The sequence below is a fragment of the Numenius arquata genome, chromosome 6, assembly GCF_964106895.1.
Source record: "Numenius arquata chromosome 6, bNumArq3.hap1.1, whole genome shotgun sequence".
In the NCBI taxonomy this organism is placed as follows: domain Eukaryota; kingdom Metazoa; phylum Chordata; class Aves; order Charadriiformes; family Scolopacidae; genus Numenius; species Numenius arquata.
Genome location: NC_133581.1, coordinates 40,587,410 through 40,605,949, shown reverse-complemented (window position 1 = coordinate 40,605,949; position 18,540 = coordinate 40,587,410). Strand labels below are relative to the sequence as shown.

The 18,540-nt window shown below is 49.2% G+C and overlaps 1 protein-coding gene across 2 annotated transcripts; it reads right to left on the bottom strand.

The window, feature by feature from the left end:
- Nucleotides 1-352: 352 nt before the first annotated feature.
- On the bottom strand, nucleotides 353-10,350 carry ARFGAP2 (ARF GTPase activating protein 2). Of its 2 annotated transcripts, XM_074150075.1 has the most exons (17): nucleotides 10,155-10,350; nucleotides 9,817-9,935; nucleotides 8,822-8,894; nucleotides 8,199-8,330; nucleotides 8,028-8,108; nucleotides 7,113-7,215; nucleotides 6,404-6,460; nucleotides 5,785-5,829; nucleotides 4,623-4,675; nucleotides 4,037-4,173; nucleotides 3,366-3,497; nucleotides 2,756-2,884; nucleotides 2,547-2,675; nucleotides 2,039-2,165; nucleotides 1,831-1,921; nucleotides 1,593-1,711; nucleotides 353-1,191 (listed from the first exon to the last, which is right to left on the bottom strand). In XM_074150075.1, exons 1-17 carry the CDS (start codon nucleotides 10,224-10,226, stop codon nucleotides 1,171-1,173), a joined length of 1,620 nt encoding a protein of 539 aa, XP_074006176.1. In that variant the 5' UTR covers nucleotides 10,227-10,350; the 3' UTR covers nucleotides 353-1,170. The 2 variants fall into 2 exon arrangements, with proteins under 2 accessions (XP_074006176.1, XP_074006177.1); XM_074150076.1 differs by lacking the exon at nucleotides 5,785-5,829 and having other exon boundaries at nucleotides 10,155-10,244.
- Between the last annotated feature and the right edge of the window lie 8,190 nt (nucleotides 10,351-18,540).

The window sequence follows — 18,540 nt, the reverse complement described above, 5'->3', positions numbered from 1 at the left end:
CCCAACCCAGCCCTGCCGGGTCACGGCCCCACCACGCTCACCCTGCCCACAAAGCCCCAGGTACCATCATGGTGCGACCACACCAGGGACCAGGGGCAAAACCCCAGGAAGGCCTGACCATCACACCCTCCCCTCCTGCCCCCACCGCAGCAGCAGAGTAACCCTTCCCCTCCCACCCGCTAGGTACCACAGCCCCAACTGGTGGAGACCATCTCTTAGCCCCAGAGACAGAGGTGCTGCCAAACTTCAGAACAGCCCTAGCCTCTCTTTTTGCTAACAATTAGTGTGTAACTAGCCCTTCCCCCTCCCCCCCCCCCCTTTTTCTTACTACCCAGTCCTCAACACCACAGTCCAAGGAAGAGAAAAAACATGCTCTTGTTAAAACCAGAGTCAGGAGCAGAGAGCCAAGTTGAACAGGACTAAAAGGACAGTCCTCACTCGCTGCTGCACTTCAGAAGTCCACGTCATGGTGAAGACAGAGGCTCAGGACTTTGGCCTCGGTCCAAAGTCAGGCAACAAAATAACCAGGGATCCAGTACATCTCTTTACAGTACTTCTTTACCTGGGCCTTTTTTGCTGATGATGTAATTAGAAGCTAAAAAAATAATCTTCGCTTTGATTTTTTTCTCCTGCATCAATATAAGCTGGTTTACAAGACAGTAAAAAGGATTATCCCATGGCAAAAGTCAGACCCTGCAAATACAGAGGACTCCACACTACCATGGACTGGGAGCACTGAACAGAACAAAGAAAACCCAGTCATGTCCATGGGATGTTCCATGTCCACAATGTTCAGAAAAACAGCATTCCGCTTTCCTCTGTCACTTGGTGAGCTAAGGTACGGGCCGAGAAGGAGAGGAGCACTGGTGAGGGCAGCCGAGGAGTTCCTGTCATACCTTTTACAGCAGTGGGGTTACACCTGTAAGAAGGCCTGTCTCCACTGGCTAGTAGATAGCAGTGGGTATGAGGGCACATTGAATTTTAATAGAGTGGAATCCAGAGATATTTGGAAAGCATCCTGGGCACAGCCATGTCCTGACCCACTCTGCTTACCTTCATCCCTCCCCCCCAGCCCCAGACAAACTAAGACAATCCTGCAGAGTTTATTCCAGGCAAAGGTGGCATCGGTGCCTCTTGCTGGCTTCCCTTCAAGTTGCAGTCCCTGGGTCATCAATATGAGCCGTAACGATCCTGGGGAGGAAACACACCGAGACACCATGCTACAACACTTGATGCAAACTCCACAATCAGACAACAAGGTCTTGGGGTGTTTGGGATTGGAACGCGGTTGCGAGGTTACCTAGACGGGATACCACACAAAGGCATGGCCTTAGTTTTAAGTTCTGCCTGGGGATTGTGGGAAAGGGCATATCTGACATAACAGTGTGTCCCGTCCAGCAGGAGAATAAGGTTGGCCAAGCAAAGTTCACTGGCCACCTGGAATTGCTCAGCTATTGTAGTGTAGTCATCAGCTACAAAAGACAGGACTCTACCTGGGATTTCCCACATAATTTGAGAAGACAACAATAATTCCAGCAGAAGGCAGGATATGGTGAAAGTCCCTGTCTGAAGGTGCCACAGTGTAATCTCACCTGGAGGGAGTTCATCACCCCGTTGGCTAGGACAGCCATCTTTCCAGCAACTGATTTCACTCCTTGCTTGAACTGTGCAATGTCAGCTGCAGGCAGGACATTTCCAATTGACACGCCACCTACAAGAACCAGCAGGAGTCAGCCCAGAGTCCCCACGCCCCAGAGAGCACCCTGACCTCCTCCAGTCTAGGTCCTCCAAAGCTGCCCCCTTCCGCCACCCCGCCGAGTGCTAACAAACCTGAGTGCGCGTTCTCAGCCTCTCCAAACAGGTCTGCAGAGCTGATGGCGCTGCTGCCCGAGAGCTGCTGCAGTCGGGATCTGGCTTCATACTGCAGCAGAAAACAGAACAAGAAGTTTATAAAGGAAGGGAACAGAGTAGGACCTGAGCAAACAAGAGGCAATAAAGCCAGAGCTGTACCAGCTTAGGCACTGCAGAATGCACCTACCTCAGCATCTGCCTCCCGCCCAAAGAACATATCTGAAGAGATAGCTTTAGCCCCTGCAAACTTCTGCCGAGCTTCATTGGATTCCACAATGGTTGTCCTGTTCTCTGTCTCCCGCCTACTGGTGGGTCTGAGGAAACAAGAGAGGAGACATCATCTCAGCTTAAGCTCACCAACACAGTAAAGAAACAGACTTCTCAGACCCCATCTGATCAAAGGAAAGCAACAGGTCCTCATGTTCCAGCCACCATCAGGGTTCTCCTCTCCCCACCTCAGGACAGCCAGCGCTTGATGATCGAAAAGGCTGTATCAAACTTAGGGACACGACAAGGGAAGAAGTGCCCAAGCCTCTTTCACTCAAGGCCCTTCTTCTTGGGCTTGTCCATGCAAGTTATCTTCTGCAGTACAAGGCTCTGTCATTACACAGCAGTATCTCTCCCCACAGCTCCTAGATCTGTCCCTTTGTCCCCCTCACACACAGAAGATACCATAGCAGTGGCAGGCACTTTACCTCTCTGAAACTGGCCGAATACTGGAAATGGTCACCTCGGGTTCCTCCTCTTTGTCCATACCCCATGAAGAGTCCGTTTCCCATCGTGAGCCAAATGCATCTTCGAACGAGAAGGGATTATATTTGTACCTAGGCACCAAAAACAGGCAATTTAGGCCACACATGAAATTCAGGAGTAAGCCAAAGACTACACTGAACCTAAGTCTTACTTTGGGGGTCCAGATGTGAAGCTTCCACCATCTTCAAACAAGTCCAATTGGGAGCGGGAAGATTTTGCAGCCAGTGGCGTCTCCTGCTCAATTACTTGCATCTCAGACATCACCGAGTGTGAAACAGAACTAGCACAACAAACAGGCAGTGAGGGCCGACGGGTCTGACAGCATCCAACCCCTACAACCAGTCTACCTCAAACCTCAACCTGGCCTTCACAAGCAGGGCAGATGCCCCAAGTCTCAAAGGAGAGCTGTGGGATCCCTTCACCGCTTACCTAGCTTACCCTGACTCCCTCAGAAGCCTTGAGCTACCTTCTTAAGGGAAGTATTCTGCAGGGGGACATCTGTCAAGCAGCAGGGTTTTGGGGCTAGACACTGACAGGCCACATGCATCTTTGGAAAAGCTCGAATGAGAACTAGAACCTCTGAAGAACGTGCACATTCCTTCTGGGGCCTGAAGCATTTTCAGACATAGTCCAGCATATGAGCTCTTTAGATCAGCTCCCTATCTGTCACAAGAGCAGCAAGCTACAGACTACAGGAAACTTTTCCTGAGCGGGGTGCTCCCAAGACACCTTTCTGTCCTATGCCATCCACAGCCAAGTACCTTCTGGACACCAAGCCCATGCCCAGCCTCTCTGCTTGTTCACGCTTCTTCCCTTCAAGGTTCTGAAGTTTCTTCTCTTCCTTCTTCCGATCGAGCTGCAGCTCCTGATAAGCCAGTCGCATGGAGGTGACTCTAAAGGAAAGAGCTACGGTGGGTACCAGCTCATTACCCACCCCCCCAGCCCATGCTGTGGAGGGGCAAGGGAGAGAGTAACCCTGACAATCCATCAAAACACCCATTTCCACAACAGCTCTGCCAAAAATCCTTGCGTAGAAGCTACTGCTTGTCTTCACATCTCACCTCCACTGGGATTCAATTCTTTTTTGGCTAACCATGATTTCCTTAGAATAAGCATTGTGCCCCACCCAACAGAATGCCCCATCCAGTTCAGCCTTTGCCTTTTTCAGTCCTGTCCAAAGGTCAACAGAAACAAAAACCACTTCCATGTCTGCTCCTTTAACTTTTCCAGGAATGCTAACTTGAATAAAACATGGCAGTATAACTTGTGCCCTGCTGTAAGGACCATACTGGCTTACAGCTACTGCTCATCCCATCGTGCAGCATGTTCTGTACTCACACTAGGTGAGTACAGTCACTGGGGTGAACAGCATTAACCTCGTATTACTTCTGCTGTATGTATGCAAGGCATTCAGCCCAAACGGGGCACTTACATGGACTCCTCCGTTTGTTTCCTGGACTCCACTGCTTGCTGCTCCCTCAGCTGCTCCGCCACCTGGGCTTGCCGCTCAATCTCACTGAAGCTCTGGCTGCTCACTTTCTGGGCTCCAAGACCTTTTTTTGCACCCAACTTGTAAAACAAAACCAAAAAAAAAAAAAAAAAAAAAGTGATTTCTTCACCCTAGATTGTTCATCATAGAAGAAAACCAGAATCCTACTCCTTGCTGGACTGATCAGGCCTTCAGTCTCCCTGTGTAGTCACAACCTACAGACCCAATAGAGCTCACAACAGACTATGGAAGAACACCCAAGAGTCAACCCACCAGCAGCCAGCGCTAAGAGATCAGCCACATACACTTCAGACCATAACAAGTAATGGTCCAAAACCTAATTGTTTTTGTCCATTAATATACAAGGTATCTTTCAAAATAAGCAGCGATATAATCAAAGCTCCCCCTTCTCTAAATGGATCTCTCAATAGACAGCTTTGTAAGGGCAAAAAGCAAGGGCTGGGGAAAGGCCAGCAGTAATGTGAGACATGCTCTACCTCCTCTTCATAAAACAAGAGCTCAGACATACCCCTTTCTTGGCAGCTCCTGGCTTCTTCTTTCCAATGAGGGAGGATTTCAGTTCTGCAAGAGGATGGAAGCAGCAAATAAGCAGAAGTGAATTAAGAAGCCCAAATAAGTCAGCAACCCACACGAACATCCACCACAGTCCAGCTGCTAGAGAGTCCAGGACACACCATGCAGCTTCATATCAGAAGCCCGGGTGACTTCACCCAGCCAAGAAAGATGCACTTAAAAGCTCCACAATTGCAAGCTGGTGGTCTAGAGAAGCACATCCACTGCTGGATAAACTTCTAAGTGAATTAAGACCTTTGAGAAGCTCCTCCAACTGTCATGCAGTTGGTGACCCTAACCCATAGGGATCAGGGTAGCTAGAGAAAGGCTAGATTTATTCCATACATAAATCCAAGAAAATGCAGCTTCAGAGCCATATGAAGGTCAGTGCCTCACCAATGCCTTAGGGATAAAGAAGCAAGAACCCTGAAGTCATGTTTACACGAACAGACCAACGACAAAATGGACCTAAAGTGCAGCGAGCTGTAAAAGCAACAGGTTCCCTAACACCAGGAGCCTGTCACTGTGAGGGCACAAAGCACGCCACACTCGTAAAACCAGCCAAGGTCCAGCCAAGCAGCAGATGCCTGGGGAAAAGTGTAAGAACAAAGCAAACAGAGAGGGACTGCCCAGGACATTTTCCCAGCTTCCTACATGCTCCAAAATCTCTTATCGCCCTCCTTGGGCTTTCCTTCCACAGAAGTGTCTCCTTACTTTCTACAACCACATGACTTTTGTGAGCCATGCTTTAGATCATTCTTGACAGCCTTTCCTGTATCTTTTCTAGTCTTGTCACAAGTTGTTAAAATAGGGGGGTTCAAAACATTCACACAGTCTAAGACTGTTTTCAGCTCGCTGTTCCTAACATTTGACTCAGGGTTGTTTTTGTTTTTTTTTTTTTTTTTTTTTTTTAGTACTGTCGGGAAACATTTAACAAAAATGTTGATTAAGATCCCAATCCAGATCTGGAACAGCCGGTTTAGATCCTGATATCATACACCTAAGCTTTGGCTCATTCTCTCCCTCCAAGCACAGGAAGCTAAAGTTAGAGTTCAGGGCAGAGGGGGCAGGCAGAGTTGTCACAAGCAGCCAGCGCACGCCAGCTGTTAGCCAGTTACCTCTGGCAGGAGCGGGCCCTTGTGTTGAGAGATACATGGACATGTCTGAGGAAGAGACATAAAACACGGGGAATGAATAGGCACTTGAGGACACAGGCTTTCCACCCAGGATGAACCCACTATGAGCTAAGAGCACACTCTCAATAAGGAAAGAAGCTCCAGCAAGATGCTCTGTGTGCAGCCAGGATGGTGATGGCAGGGCAGAATCAGATACAAATCACTGTTACTCTGGAAGCTAAAAATCCATTTGCCTCCAAAGCTTCTGGGGGGAAAAGAAAAAAAGACCCACCAAACAAAAAAACAAAACAAAAAACCAAAAACCAGTCACATGGCCTTGATCAGCCAAGCTCTAGATATGAAAATACTGAGTTTTGTCCAAAGCTCGAAAAATGAAAACAGGTTTTTGGGAAGGCAACAGCTTTGAACTCAATCATCGAAAGGAGGAGGAAACCTCCAGTAAACTGTGGCTTAGTTTGGGGGTTTAGGGAGATCCTCAGTACTGGCTCCACAGGAAGAGAAGCTCCTTTAGATGTTCTGGAGTTCCAGCTCCACTGAGCTTACTACTGAACAGTAGATGTAAGAGCAAGACTGATCTGAGAGACAGCAGAGTCTTACTTACCTAGAGGAGCTTTAGGAGATGTGCTCAACAAGTCAATAGAGGGGCCCTGGCCGGAATCTGTGGGCACAAAAACAGAAGAGAACATTCAGCAGAGAGATTCTCAAGCCCTTTCTTTTCAGCGTGCTCACAGTTCCACTACATCTCTTTTACCACCTCTGCCTCCACCCCAAACAAGCTAAGTTACAGTTTGAAATGTGGAATTTCCCAAGCACAGTAACTTTATGCCTGCACAGAGCAAGTTATTCCCTCTGCAGCGTTCCTGACACATGAAAAGAAAGCAAACACTCTGCAGGGGAATACACAGAGCTGTTTCAAATTACAGCTGTGCCCCTTATTGTTGGTTTTCCTGTCATTCACCCTAGAAATGGTTTTTTGCTTTATATTCATAGATCATTTCCAGACCCACAAAATTCAAGGGATAGAAAAGAGTCTTTAAGCAAATAGTTGTGTCTGGAAGCAAGGAAATGGGGCAGCTAACCCCCAACACAGTTTTGCGTGCATTTCAGGAAAAGCAGAGAACTGATTCCAAATAGAGCAGTGTTTTTACAAGTCTCCACCGACGTAACTAAACATCATAGAGTGCACAGAGCTTCCGCTCCTTCAAGCCTGAACCCAAGGAAAAGCTCAGCCCTTCCAAGCGTGGTACAGAAGTGCACGCTCTTGGAAGTCAAGTCAGGTTCTTGGGAAAATTATTCAGCAGGGAACTCACTTGATGCTTCGCTGCCTTCTGATGACTTTGCTGTTTTTTCCACCTCCGGGGAAGACTCTGCAGGATTCTGGCTGGCATCTGCTACATCCCAGGTACTGGAAGACTGCAAGGAAATGCTCATTCCAGTGATTTGCAGAAGATGAATGAATCCAACAATCCTGAACTGACTTCAGGTTTAGTGACCTGTATTCAATTTTAGGCCAAAAGGAGACGTGTTCCAAACTCCAGACTAAGCCTTCATTGAAGGTAACATATGGACCAGCCCACATTCTGTTAGTGGGGACAAAAATTCAAGAAGAAAAAGAGGACGCTAAGCTGAATGGAAGGCCAGGAGAAACACCACCATCACTCAACAGTAGTATCAGAATTGGCTGCTGTGAGGACTTCCCAGGTTAAGGAGACGAGCTTAAATCTGGGAGAAAGTGTGAATGGGTTTCACTGGAAAAAAAAAATTAATAATCTCAGCTTCCACTGTCTTTATTGCCATCCAGGCAATTCTCACTGTATTCACGTGAGAAAGTCTGCCTAGCATTGTGCAAACAGGTGCCCAAATTCACTTTACCAGGGTCTATGGCACTGAAAAGCTGACTAAATCAGAAGTTCAAAGTAATAGCCACTTCTTGCGTTAACTGTACAAAGAGACTATGCATTAACACAGTATACAAAGCATCTTCCAGGGAGTAGCCAGTAGCTCCGAGTATTCCTTGAAGATAAAGATGGTTTTGAAAACAGAAGACACGGATATTACAGGACCCATGAGGGATTGTTTAGATCTGTGACTATGACTGAATCTTAGTTACTACTGAACAAATACACAACTTAAGAGTCCTTCCAAACCAAGTGGGACTGCTCCTGGCTGCACAGCTGGCTATTTGAGAGGTGTTCAGCCTGCCTGGTTTAGACAGTTCTTCTCACCTGTGTGTGCTCCATGAAGAAGTCAGCGTCACTCTTGTCAGGGGAGTGCCCGGGGGCTCCACTCAGTCCTTCTATAAGCAGCTGAAGAGAGGAGAAGGAAAAAAGAAGGTATCCTACAAGACTCAGCATCCAGCACTAGACATCTAACAGTACAGAGCAGCTCAGACTTACATCAGTGCCGTACTTGGCCATGGCAGCACTTGCCAACTGCCGGATCTTCTCCCTGTACATCTGGGCAGCTCGACTGTTATACTTTGCGTTGGCATCTGTGGTAGTACAGCCATGCTGGCGGAAGAAAGCAGTCTGAAAAGAGAAGAATATTCAGTCTCCTGGCTGCTAGATCATACTCAAGCAAGCATTAGACACAGAAAAAGGAACCTTCCCAGAGACAAGGGGTGAAATGCTAAGCACAGAGCAAAAATCAACCATTCATCAATCGGCTTTCTCTAAGAAGTCTCACTCCGGGCCCCACAGGCCTGAGAAAAACCTCCCTGTCCCCCACAGGAGGATGCTTCTGAGTCACAATGAGCTTCTAAACTGATCAGTGGTACTTTAAGGGGACCATGCCTCTCATTTAAATGAGATGGAAGGAAATGATAAATCTGCACATCAGAAAACAATGTATTCAAAGGTCACAGTCTGACTTCCAAGCACACCTGACAAAAACCTCTCCTCATTACACATTTCAGATAAGGTTGGTACCCAGAAAGCCACTCAGAGGAAAGGGAAAAAGAAACAAAGGATGTAGATTAGCAAGAGAGAAAGCAAGAAAAGCGCCTAAAGAGGCTCCTCACCGCATTGGCGTTGCTGCCCACTTGCATGCATCTCAGCTGGAACCAGTTCCAGTTAGAATCCAACTCTGTGGACCTGTGTGAGAACCAATTATTTCCGTTAACAATGCGCAGGCACACCAAATGCAAAAGCAAGGTCTGAGCTAGAACTGTCAGATATCCCACTGCTATCCCAGAATACAGCAGGCAAAAGGGGAAAGAACATTTTGGTAACTTCTTTGCTCCCATAAGAAGTTAATTTGAACTTTTAAAGTGAGGAAAAAAAAACCACCTTAGAGTTTCAGCTTCACACCAAATAACAGTGTCCAAACTTGGAGGACCTCTGACTTGTATTGCTTAAGAGGGCGGAGCTTGAGATGGGAAAGCACAGCCAACAACTTTCCTTTTCCACGTCATCACACAACATGGGAGACTGGTATTCAGCCCGTCCCACAGATCAGAACACATGACAAAGCAACTGAGAAAACAACCAAGTAAAGCCAGGTGACACAGTATGTCTCATACCAGTTACTCACCTTATCTCCCAATAAGCAAAGGTCACAGTTCTGTTGCTTAAAATGCTAATTTTTAGAAGTACTGAAAATAAAATCAATAGGCTGAAAATCCAACACCAGGTTGATACAGAAAAGATTAAAGAATATTCCTCTTTTTGCCTTACTGAGGGTTACAAGAAACACTTACACATTGCTGCTTTACTGGTAGGATTTACAAGTCACGCTCCCAGCTTCTCCAGCTGGGAGTCCAGACGGTGCTTCTAAAAAGCAGGCAAAAGTAACAAGTGGATGTTCCACTGAGGTCCTTCAGAAACTCCATCTTGGAAGGACTGAGTGACCTACAACCTCCAGCCAGCAAGCTCCGCACAACCCGAGGCGACCACCCACTCCGTGATAACGCTTCTCTCTAACCGAGCTCCCTGCGTGTCCCCGCACCAGGGAGGCACAGCCACCCCGGGCCTGGCCCGGCGCTCCCCGCCCCACACCCTCCCGGTCCCCACGCACCTGATGAAGCTGAGGTGGACGCCCAGGGACCGGTGGACGCCGGAGCAGTCGATGCACAGAAAGACCCCGTAGGTGATGCTGGCCCAGCTCGGGTTCTTAGCGCCGCAGTCGAAGCACGACTAAAGCGAAGGGCAGAGGGACGGCCGGGCTGAGCCGGTTCTTCCGCTCCTCCGCCTCCCGCCGCAACCCGCCGGCCACGTCCCCCGCGCCCCGGCCGCTTTCCCCGGGCCCTCCCCGCGCCCCGCAGCCCAGCGGGGCTTAGCCCGACCCCAGGCCGCGGCCGCAGGGGAGCGGCCCGGCTGGGAAGGGCGACAAGCCGCCCGGCGACACCCGGCTACCTTGTTCGCCGGCGCTGCCCGGAGCCGCTTGAAGAGAGTCTGGATCTCCGTCTTGCTCGGCTCCGCCGCCATGATCTCTCCTTCCCAGACACCACCGCGACGACGGGTGCTGACCGGGCCCAATCGGCGCCGGGGCCGGGCCGCGGTTACGGGTGCCGCCTCAGCCCACGCCGGCCCGCGGAGGGGTCCCCCGTTGGGGCCCGCCCCCACCCGCCCCGTCGCCATGGCAGCGGGGGCGCGGGGCGGCTCCGCCATTCACCGCTACAACCGCCGGGAGTCCCCACCTTCCCCGGCCTCAGGGTGGGCGTTTCGGGGCAGGGCCCCCCCAACCTCGGCGCTAGGCCCGACAGCACCCCCTCCGCTCCTCCGGCCCCGCCGCTTGGCGGGTTTCACGGCACCGGTCTCTGCAAACCGCTTCCAGAGTCTAAACGTGAAGGGAGACCTTCCCCCCTCCGAGCCCCCCGTCAGCTCTGGCTGCTCACGGCGATCCCCTCAGCCCCCTCAGCGTTCCTGACTGACTGACCGACCCCCCCTTCCTCATGGCGGGCCGGGCCCGGGCAGAGAGGGGCTGTGAGGAAGAGCAAGGAGGCCATGCCCACCTTGGGTCAGCCACTACCTGAGAAGAAGCTCAGGTGAGTGCCCACAAGCGTCACCTGCTGCTGCAGCAGCTGGACCTTGGGCAACTGGGCCTGGTACACTACTAGCACAAGTGAAGAGAGGTGGAAATGGTTGGGTCAGCTGGAGACTTCTCAAGAGGTGCCCTTCTGTGAAGTGCCCCTGTGCAGCAGTCAAGGTGGCATGAGGCAGTAATCAAGGTAGGGAAGTTGTTACTTCAGACCAAAGATGGTGTCAGGGCCTTAAAGTGCTATATTACCTGCCCGCAAACAGGAGGGAATGGACTAGAAAGTCATTCGGGTATAACGCAAGAAAAACAGGAAAAAATACAGTTGTTCTTTGAACTAAAAGTCAATGGTGTATAGCCCATTTCATGCTTTAGGCTCCACCCCCCACCCCCCCCCCAAAAAAAAAAAAAAGAGAAAAAGAGTGACTGCAGAGCAATGAGAGGTTCAGAAGGGCAGCAACAACCAAAGCTAACCAGTAGCGTGGTGTTACTGAGATGCAATAGCTTGGGATTGCCTTACCTCCAAAAGGAGATTGCTCTGCAGCACCAGCTTGTCACTAAAAGAAACAGTTAAGTGTACTAATATCTGGACAAGACAACTTTCAGTTTAAATACAAAGGCCTTCCTTTCACTCATTTCCACAGAAACATAAGGTAGACTGTAGAATTCATTGCAACAGGAACCCATGATCTTAGCAAGATCCATAAAATCTTGGGACACACAGATGCAATGAGGAACAACCGACTTGTTGGGGAAAAAAAAAAAAAAAAACCAACCTGCTGCGGGTTTAGCAGGCGTATGAAGTCTTGTGTTCTGGGAATCAGCAAAGCTCTAACTATGTGGCCAAAGCGAGACCTGATATGGGAGGCACGTTGCCCTACAGTAAGATGAGAGGCTTCTGGCTGACACATCTGATTTGAGCTACTCTGAGATGAGTTTCTGAACTGGGTAGTGAAGCCTGTTCCTGCCAGGGCTCATTCTTGGTGGCAGTCTTGTCATAAGTAGCCCCTGGTGTCTGTTGCTCTTCTGCTGCTACCTTAATTGTGCCTATGTGCCTGTTTCTGGGATTATACAGACAGTATTGGGGAATCAGTTCAGGTAAAAGTAACCGATAGCTTTTTCCTCATGGCTATTTTTAAACCAGTTGAGTTCCCTGATGACATTCATGGTGCAGCTGTCCGGCAGTCATACCAGGAGCGCTGATGTCAGGGTTCAACGAGGACTGTCTGCACCCTAGAAGGAGGAGAGCTGTGAGGGAGGTGTCCCACAGCCAGTGGGCCTGGGCCGTCATCAGCCATGGCTCGTTCCCCCAGTACCAGAGCAAGAAGAGCTGGGCAAGCCCAGGGTATTAGGCCAGGTTTGACCAAGAATTGATATAGCCGGGCAAGCTCACAGCGATGAGGTAGTCTACAGTCAAGCTGGGAAGTCAATCACAGGTCAGGATCAGGCCTAGTGATTGCCAGACATGTCTGTGGTGACAAGGCAAGGCTGAGGTCAGGCTGCTAAGCCAGCCTATGGGTCAGGATCAACAAGGCACAGCCAGAGACCAGTACTCCTCCAGTTTAGCTCAGAAGGGGACTGGTAGCTCTGGACTGAGTTTAAATGAAAAACACACCCAACCCCACACCCATGGGCAGCGGGTGTGGGTAGAGGCCCCAGGTGAGGATGCTTAGGGCAATTAAGGCCTGTTAGTACACTTGGGGCCCTGAGAGCTGAAGCTATGACAGAGGGATGCAAAAGGGAGTGTGTGATGGCAGGGTGGAGGCTCTGTAAGCTGCATCTTGTTGTGTAGAGGCTTAAGTTCAGGTGGTGAGTGTTTATTGGGAGTGGTGGCATTTGCATTGGTTCGAGCAGTCTCAGCCTGAGTGGCTTGCTCCTGCCTTGTCACCATCTGTCATGCAGTGCTGCTCTACTCCCCTGCTGGCTTTGTTCTCACTAGGTCTGTGTTTGGCTGTGTGATGGCGATGTCGTGCAGGGGTTAGGAGGGACAGAGTCTGTTTGTGATGGTGTTACCCCAGCTAGGGCTTGAGAGTGAGAAATGGCATGTGCCCAGGAGGAGCCAAGGCAGCTTTAGAGGCTAATAGGTCAGTGTCACACTTTGTCTCTGCCTGTCAGTGCTAGGAGACATAGGGAGATACAGTGCAGGCTCCTCTCTTCTGTGGAGGGTGCACAGTTTTTGTTCACTGTGCTGTGTCTTAGCAAGGCTTACTACATCAGGGTTACTCAAGCTTCACTACCTCAGCTGGGTCCCTTGCAAGCCTTCCAGCCCATGCTGGTTACTCCAAGTCCTGGCAAGGCTGCTGATCCTGTCCATCAGTTTTACATAAAAGCAGCAGGAAGAGCATGCTGCTGGTCTGAGAAATAGTCAGCTTCTTTTTGTTGTCTTTCTCAGTACAGGAAAGACCTCCTGCTGCTGACTGTTCCCTGAGAGCGCGTGCTGTCACTGCACAGTTCTTGCTATTTCCTGCATCTGTTTCTTTTGCATCTCATGTGCTTTGGTGCTGAATTTCTGAGCTCCAAGTTGGCAGCCGGCTCTTTGGCCCTCAGCTTCCCTGTCCATGTACATCACATCTGCCTCTTTCCTCCTGACTGCTGTGACACCAGACCCTGAGCCCGATGTAGCCTCCTAATCAGAGGTCGCCTTGCTGTTACTCACCTCTGTCAGTAAAAGATAGTCCCCGACATCATCCAAGAGACCAAAGGAAAGTAAAGGATGGTAACCAGGCTTGTTCTTGGAGTCTGCCATACCACTGGGGACAGGTTTTCAGTACAGAAGTTTTGTTGTCTGAGGGCGTGAGGTTACCATGAAAGAGAGCTGGAAAAGCTTGGGGGTGAAGTGCTGTGATAGGGATAAAACCCGCCCTTGCACTTGCAGGTCTGAGCCAAAGGGAAGAGAAAATGCTTCTCTGGGAGTCTGTCCAGAAGCAGGGTGGCAGAGGAGAAGAGGGACCTTGCTCTCTTCTCACTACCCAGCAAAGGACATGGGTGAAAGGACTGCAGGAGAGAGATGAGGTGGCTGAGTCCTGCCCTCCTACTCAGACCTATTGGCCTCTCCTGGTTTTGCTGCATGAGAAGATTTGGGAAGGGGGCCGACAAATTCACTCAATTACCTGAAAAATAACTGAGTGATATAGTTTCCCATGGATCACAGTGTGAGTGGCGGGGTACCAGGAATCTACAATGACGTTTTGGGGCGAGGAGCAATTCCTAATACAAATCTATTATTTTATTCTTCCTTTCTTTTCCTTTCTTTTCCTTTCTTAGCAGTCTACAGTCACTAAGGGAGAGAGCTCTGTTCAGTATTTCAGGGCAGCCTGGCTGTTTTCAGTGGTAGAAAGAGTGGAGCAAGCATAGCCACAGATGGAGGAAAGGAGAATCAAATAGAAAGCGTTGTCCCTCTCACTAGAACAAGACACAGGTTCTCAGCAGATAGATCCCTTCCCGAAGTGTGTAAGAAGATGCTCCCAATTTCCTGTGGTTTCAGGGTTCATATAGAAAACTTCCTTGGGCTGCCCTGCTTTCCCATAAGGAACGTATATAAGGCCATATATTTGTTAGGATTGATGCAAGGGAAGCAGCTGTGTGAGGGTTGTGGGTGACCAGCCTGCCAGTGTGCTCAATTGAGTGTAATTAGTAGATGTCTTCCTAGGAAAAATAAAGCATTGAGGCAGGCAGTCACATCGCATGCTGACTCCCTGCAATGCTTCCAGCAAGATCTAAGATAAGGAGCTAATACGCTATGTGTAGAGTGAATATTTTGTTCAGGTTTATAACTTACACAATTTTACTGCAGTCTTACAAATGTTGTGGTCTGGAGAAAAGCCAGCAAAGGCAGAAGGAACAAATTAAGGAATACAACGGATGGGTAACTCGAGAGATACTGAGGAGCACAGTCATGGCTGGCTTGATCCAATGTGGGGTTGTGTTGCAGCCAAGAGGCTGGTCCTGCTGCACATGCTGTCCCTTGCACCCGCTCTGGCAAGTGGCAGGCTTGGGCTGAGTTGTGTCCCTAGCCCTGCTCAGATGCTGATTGTCATTGTCTTCCTGAGCTGATCTCCTCCTGCTCGTGTGACTGCTGAAGCAAGTATGGGAAGGGCTAGGAAGGTTTGAAAGGGGGAAGAGAGGACTATCCCTTTCAGTTGTGCCAGCTGGTGTTGCTGGGCTGCCAGGCAAAACTGCTGGGGTTTGATGGAAAGGGTAACTGGAGTGTGGGGCCAGGGAAGGAGCGTGCTGCTCCCAATTGCTCCTGAGTGGTTAAGTGCACGTGTGTGTGTGTGTATACATGTATGTCTTCAGGGTTTTCTTTTGTAACTCGCTTTCCAGTATCATAATCAAATGTTTATTTTCAAAAGTCTGGTAACATCACCTCTGGCTGGCCTGGCAGGTCCTTGGGGCTTGGGAGGCTTTGGGATACCCCAAAGCAGGGGTGAGCTTGGCAGATGTGCCCTGGGGTTTCCTGGATCTAGGGACAAGTTTTAAACCTTGCTGTAATGGTCAGTTGGAGATGTTACAGGCGTCCCTGCTGGGAGCAGGCTGTTTGGCAGGTGACCATCACTCAAGTGATGTATAGCTTCAAGTCATGCTCATCACACCATATGGAAGCAAGGTGGAGAGACTGGGCAGTGAGCAGACCCTGAGCTACCTCACCCTCCTTTGAGGGCACTCCACAGCACAGGCACTAACTTGCTTGAGGCCAAAACCAACAGGGCTGTCTCCTCCTATCAGACATAACTCTTCCAAATTTTCCAGCAGACATATAATCTCTTTTCCCTGAATATCACCCCACTCTCCAGAGTTTTCTAAACTGAATCCCTCTAGAACAGAGACTAATAAGCAGCGTAGGGAGCATGCCTAAAGCAGAAGACAGTGACCCTTGAAAGCAGGGCAGGCAAGGGTAACGAAAAGACAAGGTAAGCAAGGCAAGATGAGAAAGCTGTTGGTTTACTGTGAAGCTCTTTTGAAAGCATACAGTTACCACAGAGTGCAAGCACCACTCTCAAACAGGTTGTTATGAGGAACCTGGATGGAGAAGGAGTAGGCAGCAGTGCTTCAGCTCTGCAGGTGGCCACAATGTGTAGAGGGGAGGCAGGGCCACTGGTGGGACAAACATCCATAGGACTGTGGATGTAGCATTCCTTAGGAACTGTGTGGCACCTGGGGGGGTGAGAGAAAGGGCTAGTGTGGTCACAGCTGGGGGCAGTGACTGTTTTGGTGTCAGCCTCCTGCTGAAAGCAGGAACAATAGACTCAGGAAGGAAAGAGGTAGTGAAGTCAAAGAGGGGGAGTGCAGAACCTGGAAGAAGACTTCCAGCTGGTAGGATAGAAAGGAAACACAGGGAGGAAGGGACCACAGGATCTGTAAATAGCCAGACCCACTGATAGCGCTGAGACTGAAGAGTGGAGATTATGGGCCCCCACACTAAGAGGGAAGAAGTGCTGACCACAACTAACACTGCTTATGGAGAAAGGAAGTCTCAAGCTGCAGCTATAATTGCCTTAAACTGAGAAACAAACCAGGAACCTCTGCAACCAGGGTTACGGTATCATGAAAAACAGGAGGGGACAGCCAGTAAAATGGATGTGCTGAAAGCAGCTGAGGTGATATGGCCTGAAATACGGTTTGGAAAAGTTCACTGGAGCCATGTTGCTTAGTCAAGGTGTTCCAACAGAAAACCAGCCTATTTCTTCCATTTACAGAGCCTACCCCGTTGTGGTCCCCTCCCATCTTCTCCAGAAGCATCTTCTCATATTCATTCTCTTTGATCTTCTAAGAACCTAGGTAGCTTGGTAAATAGTCTCACTCCCATGCAGCCCGTACCTGGGCAGTGGTGCAACACTTGGTTGCAAGTCTCTTTCTTTGTGTGTGTGTGTGTGTGTGTGTGTGTAAGATCTCTCTGAAGACACTTTGCCTCATTTGTTTTGCACAATCTTTCCTGCTAGTCTGTAGTGAGTATTTTCCAACCACATCTCTATGGGCTAAGGTGGAGTTTATGGCAGTGGCTTTGTCTCAGGTTCAGCCCCATGACCAGTCTGCAGTCAGTCTCTGTGCAGTTAGCCTAGAAACGATCACCTGCTGGCCTGAGTGGGCTGTTTGAGCCCATTTTAACTCCAGCACCAGCTTTCGTCACAGGCAGAGGGGAATTTTGCAGCCTGCTGTCCATAAGCATAACGCTGGCAGCTCTAGAAATGCAACTGAGGAGGCCCCAGTTCACACGCAGCCTGTACTGCCACCAGGGAGAACCCACCTGAAATAGCAGAGCTCCACACGGCTACGGCCTTGGGCAAAGGGAGCATGGGGACAGTCTGTGACAGCTCCAAGGGGGTCTTTGTGCAGGATTCCCACACGCTTGTACCTGCCTCAGCACTTCGTGCCAAGCAGAACAGCCGCAACAAGGACACAGGGGATGGGGAAGTGGGATGGAAAGTAAACTGAAGCACCAATGGCCCCAAGCTCCACACAGGGCTGTGGGAGTGCCACCAAGAGTTAGAAACTAACTGCAACTCTGAGCTGCCATCACAGAGCACAGCTGTCCTGTGGGCTCTGCGACCCAGGTTTTGCCTACAGGGCATAAACATCATTAATGGGTTGAGCAAGCTCAGCTGCTGCTTTGGGGAAATGGGTGTGATCCGTCATAGAGAATCTTTAACTTCCTCTTCCTAGAAAATTCATGATCAACAGAAAACCCAAGCTTTGCGTGATACTTCAGAAATTCTTTTCGAGGAAGACATCAGAAGCAAATTAATGATCTGCCAACCACAGGTGTATGAGCTTTCCACAAGGAGTGGCTTTATTAAAAAAATAAAATATGACTAGATAATGTTTTCACTGTGTTGCCCATCAGGCACAGAGATGCATCCGTATTCTGTTTTTAGAGAAGCCATGGGGGAAGAATAGGCTTTGCCAGCCTTCTGGAATTCGGGCACAGCAATTAGTTCATGTGTGTGTCTCTGTTCACACACAAAACTTTTGGCATGGCACGAATGACAAGTTTTAACTAGAGCCTTTGTAGTTAATATCTAATTTGCTTCTATGGAAAATGAAGTCTCCAGGCAGAGCTGTTAGTTATTAATATAAGATCATTAGATGTATTTGGTGTTGGTTTTTCTTCCCCTCCAGCTGGTTCTTTACTACACAGGCTCTCTTTTACTAATGCATTTGGTTTTGAGTAGCCAGGACTAAATGCCATGCCAAAATTTATGAGGTACAGTCCAGCCAAGCAATTCTTCATTCTCAATGTGTTGTCTCCTGTTCATTACTTCAGTGCTTGGCAGGAATTTCTGATGTGCAAACATTCCTTTAGGGGACTTGATCACATAAGCTGCAGTATGTCACTGTTTCTGGAAACCTTCAAGCAGCCCATTATGATCAGGTGGTCATGTTTTCCTAGAACAAACAAGTCTGTTCAGACTTTGTCCTGTGGAATTTCAGGTTGTTTGTACTGCAGTCAGAGGTCCTGTCCGCTGGACATTTCTGTGCTCATAGCAGGTTCTGGCCGCACCTAACTCCATCCCTAATTACAGCCTGACTAGAACACAGAAGAGTAATGAAGTCAAGCCTCCAGTTATCCTTCGGAACACCTTTCTAGAATTTTTTGACCTTACATGAAAGGCTAATATTAGTGTTTGAAAATATCCAGGTTAACATGGTAAATTTTAGTATTCGCTATAGCACATCTCAGGTCATTTAATCCTTGTTTTTGTCTCTGTTATCTCGCAAGCCTGGCAGGCACGCTCATGGGTGTCAGGACAAAGCAGCAACAAATCA